This window comes from Lynx canadensis, chromosome B1, assembly GCF_007474595.2.
Source record: "Lynx canadensis isolate LIC74 chromosome B1, mLynCan4.pri.v2, whole genome shotgun sequence".
Classification (NCBI taxonomy): domain Eukaryota; kingdom Metazoa; phylum Chordata; class Mammalia; order Carnivora; family Felidae; genus Lynx; species Lynx canadensis.
In genome coordinates this window covers 203,851,859-203,872,639 of record NC_044306.2, presented here as the reverse complement: position 1 = coordinate 203,872,639, position 20,781 = coordinate 203,851,859, and the positions used below count along the sequence as shown (strand labels likewise).

Genomic DNA, 20,781 nt, shown 5'->3' with positions numbered 1-20,781 from the left:
TGTAAAGTCTTTGATAGGTACATGCCTGAGAAGCGCCAGGTGCATGATAGGCATTTTCCTGAAGCATATAGTATTTGGGTTTTCTAATTATAAATCTAACATGGGTTATTTGAATAATGTTAGCAAATAGAGTAAATCACCGATGACCGCGCGGGTTTTTGTGCTTTGTTTTTTATGTTGCTGTTGTCCTTAGGTTAGTTTGTCTTATACTTATGAGACCAAAGACTCCTTGTACTTGGTGCTGACCATTATGAATGGAGGGGACTTAAAGTATCACATTTACAACCTGGGCAGCCCTGGCTTTGATGAGCAGAGAGCGATCTTCTATGCGGCCGAACTGTGCTGTGGCTTGGAGGACTTACAGAAAGAAAGAATTGTGTACAGGTAAGAACAGAACTGGGGCGCCTGGGTGGCGCAGTCGGTTGAGCGTCCGACTTCAGCCAGGTCACGATCTCGCGGTCCGTGAGTTCGAGCCCCGCGTCAGGCTCTGGGCTGATGGCTCAGAGCCTGGAGCCTGTTTCCGATTCTGTGTCTCCCTCTCTCTCTGCCCCTCCCCCGTTCGTGCTCTGTCTCTCTCTGTCCCAAAAAAAATAAATAAACGTTGAAAAAAAAATTTAAAAAAGAACAGAACGAACTCCTGGGCCTGAGAGCCCAAGACTCCCACCCGGCTACTGCTGACCCCTCACGAGCCTGGGCACAAGGGCTATGGGGCCCCTTGGTGACCATTTGTAGGGTGTGGTCACTCACACCGTAGGAAATGGGGTCAGTCGGTGGGGAACCTTGGTTTTCTTTTCAGTTCTCTTCCATCTCTAGTAGGTTGTTACGTTGATGAAATGTAGGCAGTTTTACTCATGTAAGAAGAGCCCATTTCCCAGATTCTTAGGCATCTTGAGAGTTCTATTTAAGGTTGTAGACTATGTTCCAACAAAATAGCGTACAATTAAATGCCTCAATATTTTGTGCCTTAGAATTCAGTAAAGAAAATTAAGTTTAATAGGTAGAATTAAATTAGTATGATCAAATATTTAGTTTTAGGGGAAGCAGTCCTTCCTTCCACCTTTAGGTGTGGAGCTCACGGGCTCTGACACCCTTCTCTACCCCTCCCTGCACAGCCCGTCCCTTCGCCTCTGTGTGGCGGTGCACCTCTATGTGGAGACCATTCCCTACAGGAGTTTCTCACCGTGCCCTTTTCCTGAAATTCCCAAGGGCTCTGCGTATCCCCTGCCTTCATCTTCCCCATACAGTTGGTCGTGAAATCACCCCTGAATGTCTCCCAGATCATTCTTTAGGGTCACTGGCTTAGTTTGGGTCTTCCGTAGGTTACCTGGCAGGCAGACACTTGAATGGTCTCCCTAATGCCAGTCTTGCCCCAGTGCCTCCTCCGTGAGACCAGTGACAGGCCTTCCTGTGATGTGGATCTGAGCCTATCATGCTGTTCCTAGCTTGGACCCCTGTGGGCCTGGCTCCCCTGACCGTGTGTGACGCCTGTGTGATGCCTGTGTGATGCCACTCCTCACTGACTGCTCCAACCCAGTGTCCTGCTGCTCCCCGAATGGGGACTCCCTGCCTTCGTGCTGGGCACATATTTGCAGCTCACACTCTTTTCAAGCGTCCGCAGGGCTTCATACCTTTGCACATGTGGTCTGCTTGTCGGACGCTTTTTTTCGCTGTGGCCCTTCTTCCTTCACTCTGAGACACTGCTGCTCATTGTCCCAGAGTTAGCATGGCAGTGTCCCCTCCCCCTGCCCCCGAGAATGTGGCCCCGAAGAACTGTGCTGAATCTACTCTGCCTGCACTCTACAGATGGAACAACAAAGCCTGGATGACAGCATATCTGTTTACGACATGGTTTACCAAACATCTTAAGCCGACTGTTCAGACCTACAGTTCAGAAAAAAAGATTCCTCTCAAAATAATACTGCTCATTGACATTGTACCCAGTCACCCAGGAGCTCTGGTGATGTATAGCAAGATGAATGTTGTTTTCATGCCTGCTGATACAACATCCATTCTGCAGCCCATGGAGCAAGGAGTAATTTCTAATTTTGACTTTTTAGTCTTACTATTTAAGAAACACATATCTTAAAAAATATAAGGCTGTAGACACCATAAATGGTGACTCTTCTGATGCAGCGTGAATTGAAAATCTTCTGGAAACGATTCACCGTTCTGGATGTCCTTACGAAGATGTTTCTTCCCGTGGCTCATGGGAAGAGGTCAAAATATCAACATTAACAGGAGTTTGGGAGACGTGGGTTCCAGCCCTCATGCGGGACTTTGACAGGTTCAAGACTCCGTGGAGAAGTCACTGCAGATGGGGTGGAAACAGCAAGAGAACTATGATCAGGGGCTGAATGGCTGCGATCTCAGGATCAAACTTGAACGGATGAGGAGCGCTTCCTACGGAGGAGCAAAGAAAGTGGTTTCTTGAGATGGACTCTGCTCCTGGTGAAGATGCCGCGAAGATGGTTGGAATGACAACAAGGCTTTAGAATATGGCATAAACGTAGTTCATAAAGAGCGGCAGGGTTTGAAGGGACTGACTCCAGTTTTGGAAGAGGTTGTACTGTGGGTAGAATGCTGTCAGACAGCATCACGTGCCACAGAGAAATCATTTGGGAAAGGAAGAGGCGGCAAATTCATTCTCTTGTTTTGAGAAACTGCCACAGACACCCCAACCTTCAGCAACCAGGACCCTGATCAGTCAGCAGCAGTCTGCGTCAAGGCAAGACCCTCCAGCAGCAAAAAGGTTGCGGCTCGCTGAAAGCTCGGATGATGGTTAGCGATAAAGTATTTTTTTTTAATTTTTTAACCTTTCTTTTTGAGACAGAGAGAGACAGAGCATGAACGGGGGAGGGGCAGAGAGAGAGGGAGACACAGAATCGGAAGCAGGCTCCAGGCTCCGAGCCACCAGCCCAGAGCCCGATGCGGGGCTCGAACTCACGGACCGCGAGATCGTGACCTGAGCCGAAGTCAGACGCTTAACCGACTGAGCCACCCAGGCGCCCCAATAAAGTATTTTTTAAATTGAGGGATTCATTGTTTTTTTTAGACATAACACTGTTGCACATTTAATAGATTATAGTACAGCGTAGACATAAGTGTTATGTGCACTGGGAAACCAAAACATCCATTTGACTTGTTTTATTGTGATAGTCCCTTGATTGTGGTGGTCTGGGGCCAAACTTCCGTGTCTCTGAGGTGTGCATTACTGGATTGGCTAGAAACGAACCTTTCTATGAACCCAACCCTTCACCTCAGGCTTCCCCTTGCCCTCCGACAGAGCAGGTGAAAGGCGTGGGTTGGCCGGCACTTACCGGGAACTGGAATACCTGTCTCCTCCTCTGCTGTGTCCACAACACCTGCCGTCGGGAGGTGCCCACTAAGTGTTTGCTGAATGAGTGACTGATGGCATTCAGCCTCTGCTGGTACCTTCCCCTCCTCTTTTAAGCTAAGGACCTGTAAAGCACTGCTTGCGTTCTTCAAAAGAAAGGTTTTTGTGGCCTACTTCTTGTCAGAGATGGCCTCTTGACAACCTTGATCAGACCAGGTGGCAGAAAGATGACCTTCCTTTTTGCAGAGGGACAGTACAAATAAAAATGCTTTACTATTTCAAGTCTAAGGTCAGAAGAGAGGAGGCACTCAGGTTGGGCTTTAGACCAGCCTTAGGGTATAGCATGTTAGCGGTCAGAATTGAGAGCCTGGGGGCCACCTCACCCTCGTCCGCAGGAGCTTCCCCCGAGGGTGCCAGGCCTTCCGCGTGCCTCTCACCGAACTGGAAATAGCAGGACGGATGCTGCAGCCTCATGGGCTCCCGGAATTCTCTCTACCAGAAGTGCTTTAAGTCGGGGAAGGCTGCCCAGAGGGGCTGGGACTCACCAGGCAGCTTGGGTAGATGGCTAAGATCTGGGCAGTGGGAGAAGGGGTCATTCTTCCAGGGGAGATGAGCGTTGTGTTTGCATTCTGGAGAAAGTGGGCAGAGGAGTCCATGGAAACCAGAGCAGTCCTAAAGAGAGGAGGAAGGGAGAAGCAAACATGCTGGCTTTTGGGGTGTCTGGGGAGCTCAGGCGTTAAGCGTCTGACTTTGGCTCAGGTCATGATCTCACGGTTCACGAGTTTGAGTCCCACATCAGGTGAGCTCGAGCCTCGCTTTGGGTGGGTCCTGCTTCTCTCTCCCCTCTCTCTCTTCCTCTGCCCCTCCTGGGATTCTCTCTCTCTCTCTGCCCCTTGCTCACTTGCTCCCTCTCTGTCTCAAACAAAAAACATGTTGGCTTTCTGTTGCCTGCCAGGCCCTAGGCTGTGCCTGTTTGTATCTGTTATTTTTTGGAAAAGGTTAAGAAGTTGCTAAAGGGCCATAGCATCGTTGAGGTCTTTTGTTGCAGATGTAATTTTCCTGGAGTATTTCGTCTTTTTTGTCTGTAGTCCTCTGCTTTTTGTTCCCATAAAATGCCTGAAACAGCGTAACGACAAGCCACAAAAGAAGCGCCAGACTCAGTGTGGCCCAGGAGCACCCCTGGGGCTGGGCTGCCGCACGGCCCTCGGGAGGCGGACAGCAGGTGTGAGTAGCATGGTTGTGTGGTTTTCCCGTGTAGTTGTGTCATACCTTTAGATACCTCTACGTATAACATGGCTTTGTCTAAACTGTTCAATGACAAAAAGCAGGTGAATGAAAGAAAGTGTAGATGTAATCTTGAGAGATATGTGATACTTTTGAGTGTGCAGCCTTATCTTCAGTTAAGAAATCAACCGTTTAATTAAAACAAAACAACGATAGGGGCACCTGGGTGGCTCAGTCGGTTGAGCTTTCGACTTCGGCCCAGGTCACGATCCTTGCGGTTCGTGAGTTCGGCCCCGCGTCGGGCTCTGTGCTGACAGCTCGGAGCCTGGAGCCCGCTTCGGATTCTCTGTCTCCCTCTCTCTCTGCCCCTCCCTCCGGACACGCTCTGTCTCTCTCTGTCTCTCCAAGATGAATAAAGGTTAAAAAAATGAAACAAAAAACCAGAACAACAATAAAGGTATTTGTGTGAGCACGCGTTTTAAGTCCAGCTGAGAACTTTCACTCGCAAACTCTCGTGCGACTTTTTTGCCTGTTCATTATGCAGACATGTGAAGGGGACTGCGGACCTTCGGGGTTTTGAACATCCTTTAAAAGTTAACTTAAGAACATAGTTTCTACAAAATCAGATGAACTAAAGTGCTTTTAGCTAGGAACACACTCCATGGGTCCATGCCCTGACACCACCTGAATACTAACATGCAGGCATAACCAATTCCTTATTATACAGCACTTGGGTTTCTGGGTAGTGTGGTTGACCCTTGAGCAGCCTGGAGGTTGGGGCATTGACTCCCTTGCAGTCAAAAATCCACAGAAGACTTTTGACTCCCCCCAAACTTAACCTACTCATAATTTACTCTTGACTGGAAGCCTTACTGATGACAAAAACTGTCGATTAACATATATTTTGTATGTTATGTGTATTCTACCTTATTTGCTTACAGAAAAGCAAGCTAGAGAAAAGGAAATGTTAGTAAGAAAATCTTAAGGGGAACATACATTTACAGCACTAGACTGTAAGAAAATCCATGTGTAAGGGGACCCATGTCATTCAAGGACCAGCTATGCTTTCTTTCCATGTAAAGCTTTTCCCAAGACCAGCCTACTAGCAGCTGGATACAGAGAACAACCTTCTCTGTGTTCTTCAGCCTCTCTGGGGATGGCAGATTCTGCTTGCTATTGTTTGGGTAGTGTAATTTCTCTTAAATTACAAGAATTATTTTACATAACAATGTACAGTCTGTATGCAGGTGAATATGGCAAAAGGCTATGAAAATTTTAACGAGTTACCTTTTTAAAATGTTTTCAATTTTGCCACTATGGAAAACAGTACGGAGGTGCCTCAAAATATTAAAACTAAAACTACCATATAACATAGCAGTTTCACTTCTTTTTTTTTTTAAGTTTTTTTTTTTTTTAATGTTTATTTATTTTTGAGGCAGAGAAAGACAGAGCATGAACGGGGGAGGGGCGGAGAGAGAGGGAGACACAGAATCTGAAGCAGGCTCCAGGCTCTGAGCCATCAGCCCAGAGCCCGACGCAGGGCTCGAACTCACGGACCGCGAGATCATGACCTGAGCTGAAGTCGGCCGCTTAACCGACTGAGCCACCCAGGCGCCCCAACGTTTATTTATTTTTGAGACAGCAAGAGACAGAGCATGAATGGGGGAGGATCAGAGAGAGAGGGAGACACAGAATCCGAAACAGACTCCAGGCTCTGAGCTGTCAGCACAGAGCCCGACGCGGGTCTCGAACTCACGGACCGTGAGATCATGACCTGAGCCGAAGTCGGACGCTCAACCGACTGAACCACCCAGGCGCCCCACTTCTTTTTTTTTTTTTAATTTTATTTTTAATTTTTTAAAAAATTTACATCCAAATTAGTTAGCATATAATGCAACAATGATTTCAGGAGTAGATTCCTTAGTTTCCCTTACCCATTAGCCCATCCCCCCTCCCACATTCCCTCCAGCAACCCTTTGTTTCTTCTCTATATTTAAGAGTGTCTTATGTTTTGTCCCTCTCCCTGTTTTTATATTATTTTTGCTTCCCTTCCCTTATGTTCATCTGTTTTGTATCTTAAAGTCCTCATATGAGTGAAGTCATATATTTGTCTTTCTCTGACCGACCAATTTCGCTTAGCATAATACCCTCTGGTTCCATCCATGTCATTGCAAATGGCAAGATTTCATTCTAAATACCACGTTTCCTTTACTAATCCTCACAAAACTAAAAGTAGTTATTAAATCAGGATGATTTCTACAGTTTTATTTTATAATAAACAAGTTTAACAAGTTAAACTTACAGTACATGCCCTTCCACTTTGTTTCCACGTATCACTGTTTTTAAAGAAAACCACTCCCTATGATATGAATAACAAAAGATGCTGCTGGATATGGTCAAGATATATACTAATAACACTTATCTGTACAACACATAGCATTTTCAGAGCCCTTTGGCATACACTGTAATTTACCGTCTCAACAATTTTGAGGGATCATGTCTATTTACAGATTAAGAGGGATTGTCTCTTGTCACCTTCTCTGTGAATGATGGATACTGACCCAGGTCTTGTGTTCTATCCTCTGTGCCTCACTCTTTCCCGTAACAGGAGGGAAAACCTGAATCTTAACCTGTTTTGTTGTTTTGTTACATTTCTCAAGAAAGTTGACTCTGCCTTAATTAAGCAAGATGAAATTTCCACCTGTCAGGAATGCTGTAGTTAGAAATTGTTAAGGGAAATGGATGTTTAGTTGCGCGTTGGATTTCTTTTTCTAGCGAATGAGTTGTGGATTGAAACGCAGATGATATTATTCACCGTGAGGAGAAGGCAGTTGGTGTGCAGGAGAGTAATGGTGGGAAGGAAAGAGTTTGGACCTACACTTTTCCAGTAGTGAATTGGCCCATACAGGCCATTAGTACAGATTATTGCTATCACGTTAGATTTTTCAGTAGCAGGAAGGATCATTCAGTCATTCCAGAAATGTATATTGAGTCCCAGATGTACACACACTTCCTAGTTGCATGCTAGAAGCACACTCCGGGGAACAGATTGGATTTTGAAGTCCTTGTGCTCAGGAAGCTTATAACCAAGAGGCTAGAAGGGTAGTGTGCAAATACACACGTAAATAGAGATATAACTACCATTTACAAGAAGCGCTTCAAAGGATAATCTCTTGTTTCCATTGGTTTTGAAACATGGAAGTTAATTTAAAGTGAGAATGGCAGATCTTAATGTTTAAAAGAACTATTAACCTGCGTGTGACCCACATCCTTCCAGACTGGACATTTCTGCCTCATAGCAGTATCTGTCTCTAAGGACAATAGCAACTAAACAGATCCATTCTCTGGAGGCTGTCTTGGACAGGTGAGCTTTTCTGAAGTGGGGGGCATGGTGGCATGACAGGGGATGGGGACGGACCTTAGAATGTTGCCCTGAGGCTCATGAGCCCCATTACCTTGAAGAACGTTTAAGGGAACTCTAGGGAGTGAGCCAAAGTTATTTTTGCCTTTGTTTCCTTACTCTCCCCCTTCCCTGATGGAGAACATCGCTCCTGATGCCTTCTGATCGGGGTGGAGCTGTTTCCCAAGACCAACGTCTGTTTAGACTGTACTGAAGATCCAGCGTTGCCAGGGTTTAGGAAACCCTCACCTGTGGCCGGGCCAGCCCTTGCCATTCTCTTCACCTGACTCTCACAGTGTGCCCAGCAGATCGCTCACCCACGGCCTCACTCCCCAGGAGAGGCTGGCTACGTGGCAGGACCTGGCAGGGAGTGAGGTGTCTTCCACCAGGAAGACAGAGGGTCATCGGGGGAAAGCAGGGCACTGGGATGTGGACAAGGGAGGAAGTCACCGGATGAGCCGTTGAAGCCTCAGCCTCCAGAAATCAACTTACGCCTCAGTAACAGTCTGAGAAACGTGATCCAGATGGCAAAAATGTCTTCAACAAGAAGAGGATGGACATAAAGCCAGAAAATGAGTTTCCGGCCCCAGAGCATGGAGGTGTAAGATCACTCTTAAATGGCTGGGAGCACAACGAATTATATGCAAGCTATACCCAAGTCAGCAGGCTGTGTGTGTGTGTGGCGGGGGGGGGGGGGGGGGGTTGTACAAATGTAAGAAGACGACCTCACTTGTTTTTAACCTCCTCCTTGGACGCTCCTGTACATGCTGACGTCAGTGTGTGTTCCTGGCTCCAAAAGCAGCTGAAAAGATCACTAGGAAACCCCTCCCCGGGCAGGTGAGGAAGCCAAGCCCTGGAGGCCGAGTGAGTGGCCAGTGATGAGGCAGTCCTCAGTGTCCTTCAGTGTCCTCCACACCCCGTGCCCCAACTTGGAGATGCGTGAAGACAGCCATTAAGTTGACTAAAAGCCTGGAGAAATCGTTTTTGGAGGAAGGTGGGAGAAACAACACGTTGTGGCCTAAAGCGTGGCAGCGGATTGCTCATATGCGCGCAGCTTACAGCGGGTGTGTGCGGGAGAAGCGGGTGGTCTGGGGCCTGTTCCAGCTTGTCCTTGAGCGTCCCTGTGACACCTGTGCTTTGCTCGTCCTCGAGACTCACATTCTGCCCACAGTTCCTTCACAGATCTTGTGGCCCCGACAGGAGGCGGTGCCTGTGCCGTGGGTAAGCACAGTCGTGGTGTGTGTGGGTAGTGAGCTGACCCGAAGGCCGCCTCTACTGTTAACTCCTTTGGGAGACGGATACAGCACACTTCCTTTCGGAGCGAGCGGACTGGCTGTGCACGGTGGCCCCGAGTGTGCGCTGCTGAGCTGTGCCCCGGGGTCAGGTCGGGAGGTCTCAGGCGGGGCCCCAGCTTGTATTGTGACCAGTTCTGCAGGGAGCAGTGAGGCTTGGGAAGTCCCCAGAGGAGGTTCTAGTAATTTGGGTAGGCAGGTATTGTGGTGGTGATGAGTGTAAATTTACGTAAACAAGAAGGCTGGGGAAGTTTCGTGTCAAAGAAGACTCCTTTTCTTAAAAATAACATTTATTAGGATTTTTTTTTTAAACAGAAAAGAATAAAGGAAAAAACAAAAATGTTCATCATTCCGCCCAGATAATGCAAGAGCATATGCATGGGGCTAGAAAAGGCAAACACAGGGGTGCCTGGGGGGCTCAGTAGTTTAAGCGTCCGACTCTTGATTTCAGCTCAGGTCACAATCTCACAGTTCTTGAGTTTGAGCCCCATGTTGGGCTCTACGCTTACCTGACTGAGCCACCCAGGTGCCCCTAAGTAAATAAATTTTTAAAAAAAGAAAAGAAGGGGCGCCTGGGTGGCTCAGTCAGTTGAGTGTCTGACTTCAGCTCAGGTCATGATCTCGCGGTCCGTGAGTTCGAGCCCCCGTCGGGCTCTGTGCTGACAGCTCGGAGCCTGGAGCCTGCTTCCGATTCTGTGTCTCCCTCTCTCTGCCCCTGCCTTATTCATGCTCTGTTGCTCCTTCTCTGTCAAACATAAATTAAAAAAAAAAATTAAAAAATTTAAAAAAAAAAGAAAAAGAAAATTTTTTCTCTCTAAGGGAAGAAACAAAAAAGCAGCAGCTTGAAATATTACTTTTAAGATATCTTAGTCTTTCATGATCTATATTTATTCAAAGTTTATGGTATTCCCCACCTCCCTTTCACAACGAACTACCAATAACAGTCACTGCTGTTGGTTACCTGCTTCCTGCTGCAAGGCCTGAGCTCCCCAACCCTGCCTTGCCAGGAAGCGGGTGGGTGTGGATGGCGCTGTGAGGGGAGGACACCAAGGCCTAGGGCGGTTAAGGCCACGCAGTGGAGAAGTGGCAGACCGTGCCTGTCTGACCCCCAGAGCTGAGTTCTTCCGGTACGGGGGATTTTCACTTGTTGACGTTTTAAAAAGTACGTTAATGATAAGAGAAACAGCCAAGTTTATTATGGACTAATTCCTTGCTGACCTTCCATTAGATCCGCGGGCCTGTGCAGAGCGGTTCGCACACCGCTGGCACACGCACGGTGTTGGCCAAGATGAGGCCTCTGTGGGGTCCTCGTCCTTCCCGGCGACAGCGTGAAGGGCTCATGAGCTGACCCACAGAGGGTGGTCTTGTCATCTCCCGTTCTTGCTGCTGCTCAGAGTAGAGACATCTGTGGTCATTTCTGCTGGGTGCTGAGGAGTCACAGTGTCGCCTTGTGAATAACTGAGCTTTTTGTCGTTGTCCCTTCCTTTGTAGAGACTTAAAGCCTGAGAATATCCTCCTCGATGACATTGGTAAGTGAGTGAGCTTTTCACGTCTAACGCATAAGGCTTTGTTAGGAGGGACCTGGCTACAGAGTGTTAATGTGCACTTAGCCCCTTATCGCAGAACAGAAACAACACCAGAAAGAGAAACTCATTGGTACATGTTCTTTTCAAAATCTAATAGAGATAATAACATTGTCATTCCCCCCGTATTTAGGCAAGAAGCCTAAATAGTCATAGTTTTCCGTTAATAATTGAGTTCTAGAAGCATATTAAAATAAATTCAAAAGTAAGAACATTTTCCTCTGCCCATATCTTGCTTTTTCCCTTGGAGGGGTATATCTTTGCCCTCCTAAATACTGGCCCGCTGCCCTTGCCTTAGGCTTCTTTCACAGAGCAGGAGCGCAGGTGGCTGGCTGGGGACCCTGTGAGCACAGGTGGGGAATGGCCCTTCTGGACCGGCTCATTGTCATCAGCAGGTGCCCCTCCTCAGTTCTCGGGGTGATGGCTGCACTGGGAAATGCCTTCTGGCCCTTAACCCGCGGTTCACTGTGCTGTGCTGCTGACCAGCGGGGCGTGAAAGTGGCTTTGAAAACAGAGGATGTACTCTGTGTGGAAACGAGAAGTGATCTCCAAGATACAGCATTCCCTGGAAAGAAGTGAGGTCAAGAACAGCATAGAGTGTGCTGCCTTTTGTGTAAAACGAGAGGGGAAGTAATGTGTAGTTGTATTTGCTTTATACATACAGACCTGAAGAAACACAAAAGAAGAGTCATAAGAAACTGTTAAGAGTGCAGATAGCCTAGGGGGAGCAGGGTTTCCACCGACACTAATGCCCTTTTATATTTTTCAGTATGTAATTCAGTTTCTGCAAAAGAACCCACAACATGCTGGGATTCTTATTGGAATGGTGTTGGATCTATAGAAACTTTGTGGAGAACTGACATCTTAACAATATTAAATCATTCCGTTTAAGAAAATAGTATATAATCCCGTATATTTGGGGCTCGTTTAATTTCTCTCCACATTATTTTGTGATTCTGTTCGTTGTAGCACCATGTGAGTACATTCGTTATTCAGAAGTCATGTGTTTGTATTACTTTTTTTTTTTTTTAACGTTTATTTATTTTTGAGACAGAGAGAGACAGAGCATGAACGGGGGAGGGACAGAGAGAGGGAGACACAGAACCGGAAGCAGTCTCCAGGCTCTGAGCCATCATCCCAGAGCCCGACGCGGGGCTCGAACTCACAGACTGCGAGATCGTGACCTGAGCTGAAGTCGGACGCTTAACCGACTGAGCCACCCAGGTGCCCCTGTTTTATTTTGTTTTAATGCTTATTTATTTTTGAGAGAGACAGAGACAGAATGCGAGTGGGTTAAGGGCAGAGAGAGAGGGAAACACAGAATCTGAAGCAGGCTCCAGGCTCCGAGCTGTCAGCACAGAGCCCGACGCGGGGCTCGAACTCACGGACCGCGAGATCGTGACCTGAGCCGAAGTCGGACACTCAACTGACTGAGCCACCCAGGCGCCCCTGTTTGTATTACTTTTTTTTTTTTCAACGTTTTATTTATTTATTTTTTTTTGGGACAGAGAGAGACAGAGCATGAACGGGGGAGGGGCAGAGAGAGAGGGAGACACAGAATTGGAAACAGGCTCCAGGCTCTGAGCCATCAGCCCAGAGCCCGACGCGGGGCTCGAACTCACGAACCGTGAGATCGTGACCTGAGCCGAAGTCGGATGCTCAACCGACTGCGCCACCCAGGCTGTTTGTATTACTTTTAAGTGGACTCAGTGAAACTCCACGGAGATGTTTGTAGTTCTTTCTGTGCATCGCTCCCTCCTCTCCAGGACTTTCCCCCACAAATTTGAGCCGACCTGTCTTCCCTCAGTTCTAATCTCTGTCTTCTTAACTTAGCAACACCACCTGTTCTGTGTAGGCTCCTTCTTGCAGTGCTGGGATCCGGAAGCGGCTCCTGGTCCGGGAGGATGGCAGGACCCAGCTGTCTTGTTTCTCTCCTGTCGGGAAGCACCATCTCTGGCTACCGTAGACCCAGTGCCGAACAGTGTATTGGGGCCATTTTTTAATTATTTCTGATTGAAGAGCAAGTGTTGTATCAGTTACTCCTTGTTGGTTGGAGGCAGAAGTTCCGGACATTCTTAGTGCGCCTTCCATACATTCCGGTGGGGTCTAGTTGTACATATCGGGGTATCCTTTTTCAGTATCATGTTGTGGTTTTCACCATAAGGGTCGTTTTTGCTATTTGATGTTCTTTAATGGTATTGTTTTTAAAACTTCTATTTGCTTGTTGCTGGTATTTAGAAATCTAATTTCCCCTATTATTTGCATTTTACATTACTGTCTGATACACTGTTAAAATGGAACCAATATCAGTACATTATTATTAACAAAAATCCATGGTTGACTTTAAGGCTCGTTCTCTGGGTTGCACATTGTGTGGGTCTTGACAAAGGTGTGATGACAGATGTCCACCCTTACTGTATCACACCGAGTAGTTTCACAACCTGAACGTCCCCTGTTGTATCACATATCCAGCCCTCCTACCCTCCTTCCAAGCCTGGCAACCACCCATCTCTACTCACCCTGTTGTTTTGCCTTTTCCAGAAAGTCATAGACTTGGAGTCGTGTAGTGTCTAGTCTTTGCAGACTGGCTTCTTTCTCCAGGTCTACGCTGGAGGGCTCATGTCTTTTTACTGCTGAATAATATTCCACGGTCCGGATGCACCAGAGTTTATTTGTCCATCACCTGCTAAGGACATCTTGGTTGCTTCCAAGTTTGGGGAATTAGGAATAAATCTGCTCTACACATCCACATGCAAGTTTTCGTGTGGACGGAAGTTTTCAACGCCGTTGAGCATATACCAAGGAGTGTGATTTCTGAATCAGACAGTAAGAGTATGTTTGGTTTTGTAAGAAACTGACAAACCATCTCCCAAAGCGGCCGCACCTGTGATCCTGCGTTCCCGCCAGCTGTGACCGGGAGCTCCTGTCGCTCTGCGTCCTGGTCAGCATGTGGTGGGGTCAGAGTCCTGGATTTGGCGGTTCTAAAAGGTGTGCAGTGGAGTCTTAGTGTTGTTTTAATTTGCAGTTCCCTAGTGACGTATGGTGTTGACCATCTCTTCTTATGCTCATTTCCCATTTGCATATTTTCGTTATGAGGTGTCTGTTCAGGTCTTTTGTCCATTGAAAAAATTGGGTTGTTTCTTTTCATACTGTTAAGCTTTAAAAGTTCTTTATGGGGGCACCTGGGTGGCTCAGTCAGTAGCTCAGGGGTAGCCTTCTAACATATCACCTTTAAGTACGAAATTTGCTGTAGTATTTTTGTAGATACTCTTGGTCAGATTTAAGAATTTTACTTTTTGGGGCACCTGGGTGGCTCAGACGGTTGAGCGTCCAACTTCAGCTGGGGTCATGATCTCACCTCACGGTTTGTGAATTCAAGCCCCGCGTCAGGCTCTGTGCTAATAGCTAGGAGCCTAGAGCCTTCTTCAGATTCTGTGTCTCCCTCTCTGCCCCTCCCCAGCTCGCACTCTGTCTCTCTCCCTCTTTCTCAAAAATAAATAAACACTAAAAAAAATTTTTTAAGAATTTTTCTTTTTAAAAAAATAACAAATGGTTGTTGAATTTTATCAGTGCTCTTCAAGATAATTATAGGATGCCCTTTTTTTTTCTGTTAATATAGTAAATTTTCAGATGTTAAGCTAACATTTCATTTCTGAAATAAATCCAACTTGGTCATAGTATGCTATTCTTTACATAGATTGCTAGATTCTGTTTCCTGGTATTTCGGGGGTGAAGGTCTCTGCTCTCTGTGTCTGTAGTATCATGGGAGCGCCAGCGGCCTGCTGTTGCCTACATCCCTGCAGAGGCTCCAGGGCCCAAAAGTCTTGACTCGGCCACCGGCTGGCCCAGCCTCGGTGGGAGTCGCAGGTTGGAGCAGCTGGAGAGTGGCCGTGTGTGGCCCGTTTTGCCCAGAATTCGTGATCCCCAAAGACCACCAGGGAGCCGAGTCCGATGCAAAAGCAAAGAGGCTTTATTCGAGCTAGCTCGAGCTCAATCTCCTACCTGAACCAACGCAGCGGTGAGATACTGCAGAGAGAGAGCGAGTTTCAAAAGCACAAAAGGTTTTACAGGGATCATGGCCTTAGCCGATTGGCTGGGGAAGGGTCGTGGACTCAGCCGATTGGATGCCAAAGTGTGGTCCCAGATCAGCAGTTATCAGCATCACCTGGAACTTGTTAAAAAATGCAAATGTTGGGCCTGGTGGTCACAGACCCACTGAGTCAGAGACTCTGGGGGTGGGGCTCAGCAATCTGTGTTTGAACAAGTCTTCCAAGAGATTCTGATGCACCCGAAGTTTAAGAACCACTGTGTCTGAGGATCTCTAACATGTTTGGCCTCAGCGTATACAGAACGTTTCTCACTGGTCACCTATTAACCATTGGCTGTCAGCCTTGCTGTGCTATAAATACCTAGCACCAAACACCATCCCCAGAGACTCTGATTAATTGGTTTGGGGAGGGGTAAAATGCTCCCAGGTCATTCTAAGCCTGGACAGGGTTGAGGGCTCCTGCCTCTGGCCCCTACCTGAGAGAAGCCCTCCCTCTTCTACTCACACTTTCCATGCCTCTCACACTCCCCTTCCTCCCACCTCAGACTTTGGAAGAATGCATCAATCGGTAAGTTACTTAAGGGGAGGAGGCGTGTTCTGAGGTTTGAGCAGGAACTTCTTTCTGCGGCCATGTCGGGGACATAGTCACTAGTCAGCCGGCCTAGATCTGCTCTTTCAGCCCCCACTGCCAGTGAGCAGCCTTGCTCTGACCAGGATTTGCAATGCTTCTGAGAAGTGCTGGTGCCCCTTGGCAGCTCACCTCTGTGTGGTTCTCTGCGCGGGCATTCTGTCCATCCGATACAGTCACTGTCGTGGCTCGTGGACACCCTTGGAGGACGGCTTGTGTGATTTGTTAGGCTCTGCAGTTGTGGCTGGTAGTAGCATGGGCCGCCTTGACCTTCACCACCCTGCCCCGAAGCAGGAGCCCAGCATCATGTCTGTAGTCCTTACTGTTATTTGTTCTTTTGATGCTGTGCACCTGGTCACATTCCTGTTAAGAATGGAAAGGAATATTCTACAGAACTTTGTTTTGCTTTTCTTGATTTCAGGAGATTAAAAAAATGTTTATTCATTTTGAGAGACAGAGAGAGAGGGAGGGCATATATGTGCACATGCACGTGCGTGGTGGGGAAGGGCAGAGAGAGAGAGAGAGAGGGAGACAGAGACTCCCAAGCAGTCTTTGTACTGTCGGAATAGAGCCTGACGCAGGGCTCGATCTTACAAACCATGAGATCATCACCTGAGCTGCAATTGAGAGTTGGACGCTTAACTGACCGAGCCACCCAGGTGCTCCGATTTCAGGAGACTTTAAATCTTTTCTTCTTGTTTTCCTATTCTTTTAATTTTTAAAAATGTAATCCTAGCTATACTTTATGACTTATGAATGTGATTGATTTTAGGATTTTTAGTATCATGTAGTTACAATTCCCAAGAACTAATTTCCACCAGAAGCCATAGAACATAAGAGTAACTCTTTCATTTCCCATCTAGACAGCTTGTTAGGGCTTCTGTTCTTGTCTGTAAAGCAGAACTTGACATTTGTGGTGAAATTAGGTTTTAAAAAAAAAGATGATTATAAAGAGAACTACAGGCAAATATCTCTGAACATGGTTGCAGAAATCCTCAACGAAATACCAGCATACCAAATCCAACAATACCTTAAAAAAATCACTCACCACAGTCAAGTGGGATTTATTCCTGGGATGCAAGGGTGGTTCAGTGTTTGCAAATCAATCAATTGTAATGTATCACATCAATAAGAGAAAGGATGAAACCACATGTTCTTTTCAATAGATGCAGAAAAAGCATTTGACAAAGTACAATATCCATTCATGATAAAAGCCCTCACACAGTAGGTTTAGAAGGAACACACCTCAACATAATAAAGGCCATGTATGAAAAACTCACAACTAATATCATCCTCAATGGGGAAAAACTGAGACCTTTCCCCCTAAAGTCAGGAACAAGACAAGGATGTCCACTCTCACCACTTTTATTCAACATGGTACTGGAAGTCCTAGCCACAGCAATCAGACAAGAAAAAGGAATAAAAGGGCATCCAAATCAGCAAGGAAGTCAAACTTTCACTATTTGCAGATGACATGACACCACATGTAGAAACCTGAAAGACTCCACCAAAAAACTGCTAGAACTGATATATCACTAAAGTGGCAGTATACAAAATCAATGTATAAAAATCCATTGTATTTCTACCCACCAATAATTAAGCAGCAGTGAAATTAATAAAGCAATCCCATTTATAATTACACCAAAAAAATAAAATACCTAGGAATAAGCTTAACCAAGGAGGTGAAAGGCCTGTACTCTGAAAATTTTAAAACATTGATGAAAGAAACTGAAGACGATACAGATGGAAAGATATACCATGCTCATGGATTGGAAGAACCAATATTGTTAAAATGTCTATACTACTGCAAACAATCTACAGATTTAATGCAATCCCTATCAAAATACCAACAGAATTTTTCACAGAACTAGAACAAACAATCCTAAAATTTATATGGAACCACAAAGACCTCAAATAGCCAAAGCAATCTGGAAAAAGAAAATCAAAGCTGGAGGTATCACAATTCCAAATTCCAAGATATACCACAAAGCTGTAGTAATCAAAATAGTATGATACTTGCACAAGAATATACACATAGATCAATAAAACAGAATAGAAAATCCAGAAATAAACCCACAATTATATGGTCAATTAATCTATGACCAAGGAGGCAAGAATATACAGTGGGGAAAAGACAGTCTCTCCAACAAATGGTGTTAGGAAAACTGGACCACTTTCTTATACCATACACAAAAATAAACTCAAAAAGTGTTAAAGACCTAAATGTGAGACCTGAAGCCATAAAAATCCTGGAAGACAGCACAGGCAGTAATTTCTCTGACACTAGCCATAACAATATTTTTTAAGATATGTTTCCTGAGGCAAGGGAAACAAAAGGAAAAATAAAGTATTAGGACTACATCAAAGTAAAAAGCTACTGCCCAGCGAAGGAAATGGCAAAACAAGAAGACAACCTACTGAATGGGAGAAGATATTTGGAAATAACATATCCCATAAAGGGTTAATATCCAAAATATATAAAGAAGTTATAAAACTCAACATCCAAAAAGCCTTCAGGTGTCCATCACTCCTGCAAGCACCATGTGGGCACACACTGGGGAGAGACCTTTTGAGTGTATGGGGTGCGGGAAAGCTTTCAGTCAGCCGCAAAGTTTTCAAGGTCATTTGAAAATGCACAGCGTGATTAAACCCTATGAATGTAAGGAGTGTGGAAAGGCATACAAATTTTCCTCATCTCTTTGAGTGCATATGAAGAAATACCCTGGGGAGAGACCATCACAAGCCACTGCTCCCTTCAAGAACACAAGAGGGTGCACAGTGGACAGTAAGCCTTTGTATGTGAGGACTCTGGTGAGACCTTCCAGTGTCCCACAGACTTGCAAGTATGTGTGATGGCCCTTGGTGGGGAGAACCTTGTGAATGACTGCTCTGTGGGAAAGCCTTCACTTGTCCCTCTTCCCTTCGAGGACACACATGAAAGCACAGTGACATGAAATCCTATGAACTTAAGCACCAGGGAAAAGACTTCAGGTATCCTAGGAATCTGTGAGCACAGACACACTGTGGGAAAGCATTTAAATTCCCTTAAAATCTTATTTAAAATGTGAGCCAATTGCAATGGAGATGATCTTGAATGGACACAATGTTGGGAAAACTTCAGAATACTTCAAAACACTTCATGTATTTTGTTCATGAAAATTCAGGCGGGACAGAAATCTTTTCATTATTATGAATGTGGCTTTGACTTTCCAGGTGCCTCTTCCTTGATGGGGATCCCAAGTGTATGAATTCCTAGTTCGTGTCACTGATATGAATACCAATGGTTTCAAGTGTCCTTCTTTGTCTTCTACATCTGTACAAAATCTTTGTTGTTATCTCAGACTTGAAGTAATCACACAGTTATGTACATGTCTCTTTCCCATTACAATGTCTCTTGGACCCAAGGGTGATAAAAATGTGTCTGTTGTTGGTGGGTACATACAACTTTATATACTTTTACAAAAAAATTTCTTGAATTGTACATTCCAAAATGTTGTTTACATTATCATGACATAAGACCTGTATTGGTGAAAGTTCTTTTCTGTTCTCTGTTGTGGATACTGGAATTTCCTGATTCTGTGTCTACTCTTTTTAGTCTTTATTATTGAAAGATATATTTTCACATCAATTCTCTCTTTTTCTTCAATTTTTAAAGTTCTGATATTGGTTTATCTTTTCTGGGACTAATTATGTCTTTGGTCTATTTTGGTCCAAATTATGACTTAGAGGAACATCCCTTTGGACCACGAAAAAACAAAACGAAACAAAACAAAACTCAACACCCAAGAGACAAATAATCCAATTAAAAATGGGCAGAAGACATGAATGGACACTTTTCCAAAGAAGACATCCAGATGGCCAGCAGACACATGAAAAGATGCTCAATATCCCTCATCACCCTCATTACTGTCCTATATTAAAATGCAAATCAGAACCACAAAGAAATATCACCTCATGCCTGTCACAATGGCTATTATCAAAAAGACAAGGGACAGCAAGTGTTGGAGAGGATGTGAAGAAAAAGGAACCCTTGTGCACTGTTGGTGGGAATGCAAAACGGGTGTAGCTACTCTGGAAAACAGTGTGGAGGTTCCTCAAAAAATTAAAAATAGAACTACCCTATGATTGCACTATGGATATTTACCCAAAGAATACAAAAAACCTAATTTGAAACCCCTATGTTGATTGCAACATTATTTACAATAGCCAAATTATTAAAGCAGCCCATGTCCACCGACTGATGAATGGATAAAGGAAACGTGGTATATACATACAATGGAATACTATTCATCCATAAAAAAGAATGAAATCTTGCCATTTGCAACAACACGGATGGATCTCGAGAGTATTATGCTAAGCAAAATAAGTCAGTCAGAGAAAGACAAATACAATATGATTTCATTCATATGTGGAATTTAAGAAACAAAAGCAATGAATAAAGGGAAAATAAAGAGAGAAACCAAAAGACAGGCTCTTAACTACAGAAAACAGGGGCGCCTGGGTGGCGCAGTCGGTTAAGCGTCCGACTTCAGCCAGGTCACGGTCTCGCGGTCCGGGAGTTCGAGCCCCGCGTCAGGCTCTGGGCTGATGGCTCAGAGCCTGGAGCCTGTTTCCGATTCTGTGTCTCCCTCTCTCTCTGCCCCTCCCCCGTTCATGCTCTGTCTCTCTCTGTCCCAAAAATAAATAAACGTTGAAAAAAAAATTAAAAAAAAAAACAACAAAAAACTACAGAAAACAAACTGATGGTTACCAGAAGGGAGACGGGGGTGGGGATGGTTGAAATGGGTGATGAGAATTAAGGAGTGCACTTATCTTGACGAGCACCGAGTAATATATACAATTGTTGAATCAGTATGTTGTACACCTGACGTGAATATAACCCTATGTTACCTGTGCTGGAATTACAATAAAATTTAAATTTAAAAAATGCTAACTATCATCTGTTCCAGGTTGTAAGGTATATTTACCATTTGTCCATCCTAAATATGTCAACACTCTTTTTTGAAAACTTATAAATTAAGAGGGACTTGGTTTGTGAAATGTAGCTGGTAGCTGACATAAAAAAGAAAACCGTATCATTCCTATGTTTTCTATAGCAGAGACCTCGGTTTTATGAAATAGGCATATTCCTAAATAGCAAGGTAAGTAGTGAATTTTTGTAAAAACCGGTAGCATTTTATCATTGACAGTGATTTTAAAGAAAGTCCTAAACATCATATTCTTCTATCTCTAAAATATATATCAAAGGTAAGAATGCTATTTTTTAAAACAT

General features: G+C 45.1%; 1 protein-coding gene across 1 annotated transcript in view; it reads left to right on the top strand.

Annotated features, from left to right (window-relative positions):
- Window positions 1-20,781, top strand: part of GRK4 (G protein-coupled receptor kinase 4) — a 47,112-nt gene that overhangs the window by 13,261 nt on the left and 13,070 nt on the right. The window contains exons 3-4 of the mRNA XM_032593020.1: window positions 194-384; window positions 10,742-10,779. Of these exons, the coding sequence (XP_032448911.1) occupies window positions 194-384; window positions 10,742-10,779 (229 nt within the window). The remainder of the gene's footprint in view (window positions 1-193; window positions 385-10,741; window positions 10,780-20,781) is intronic.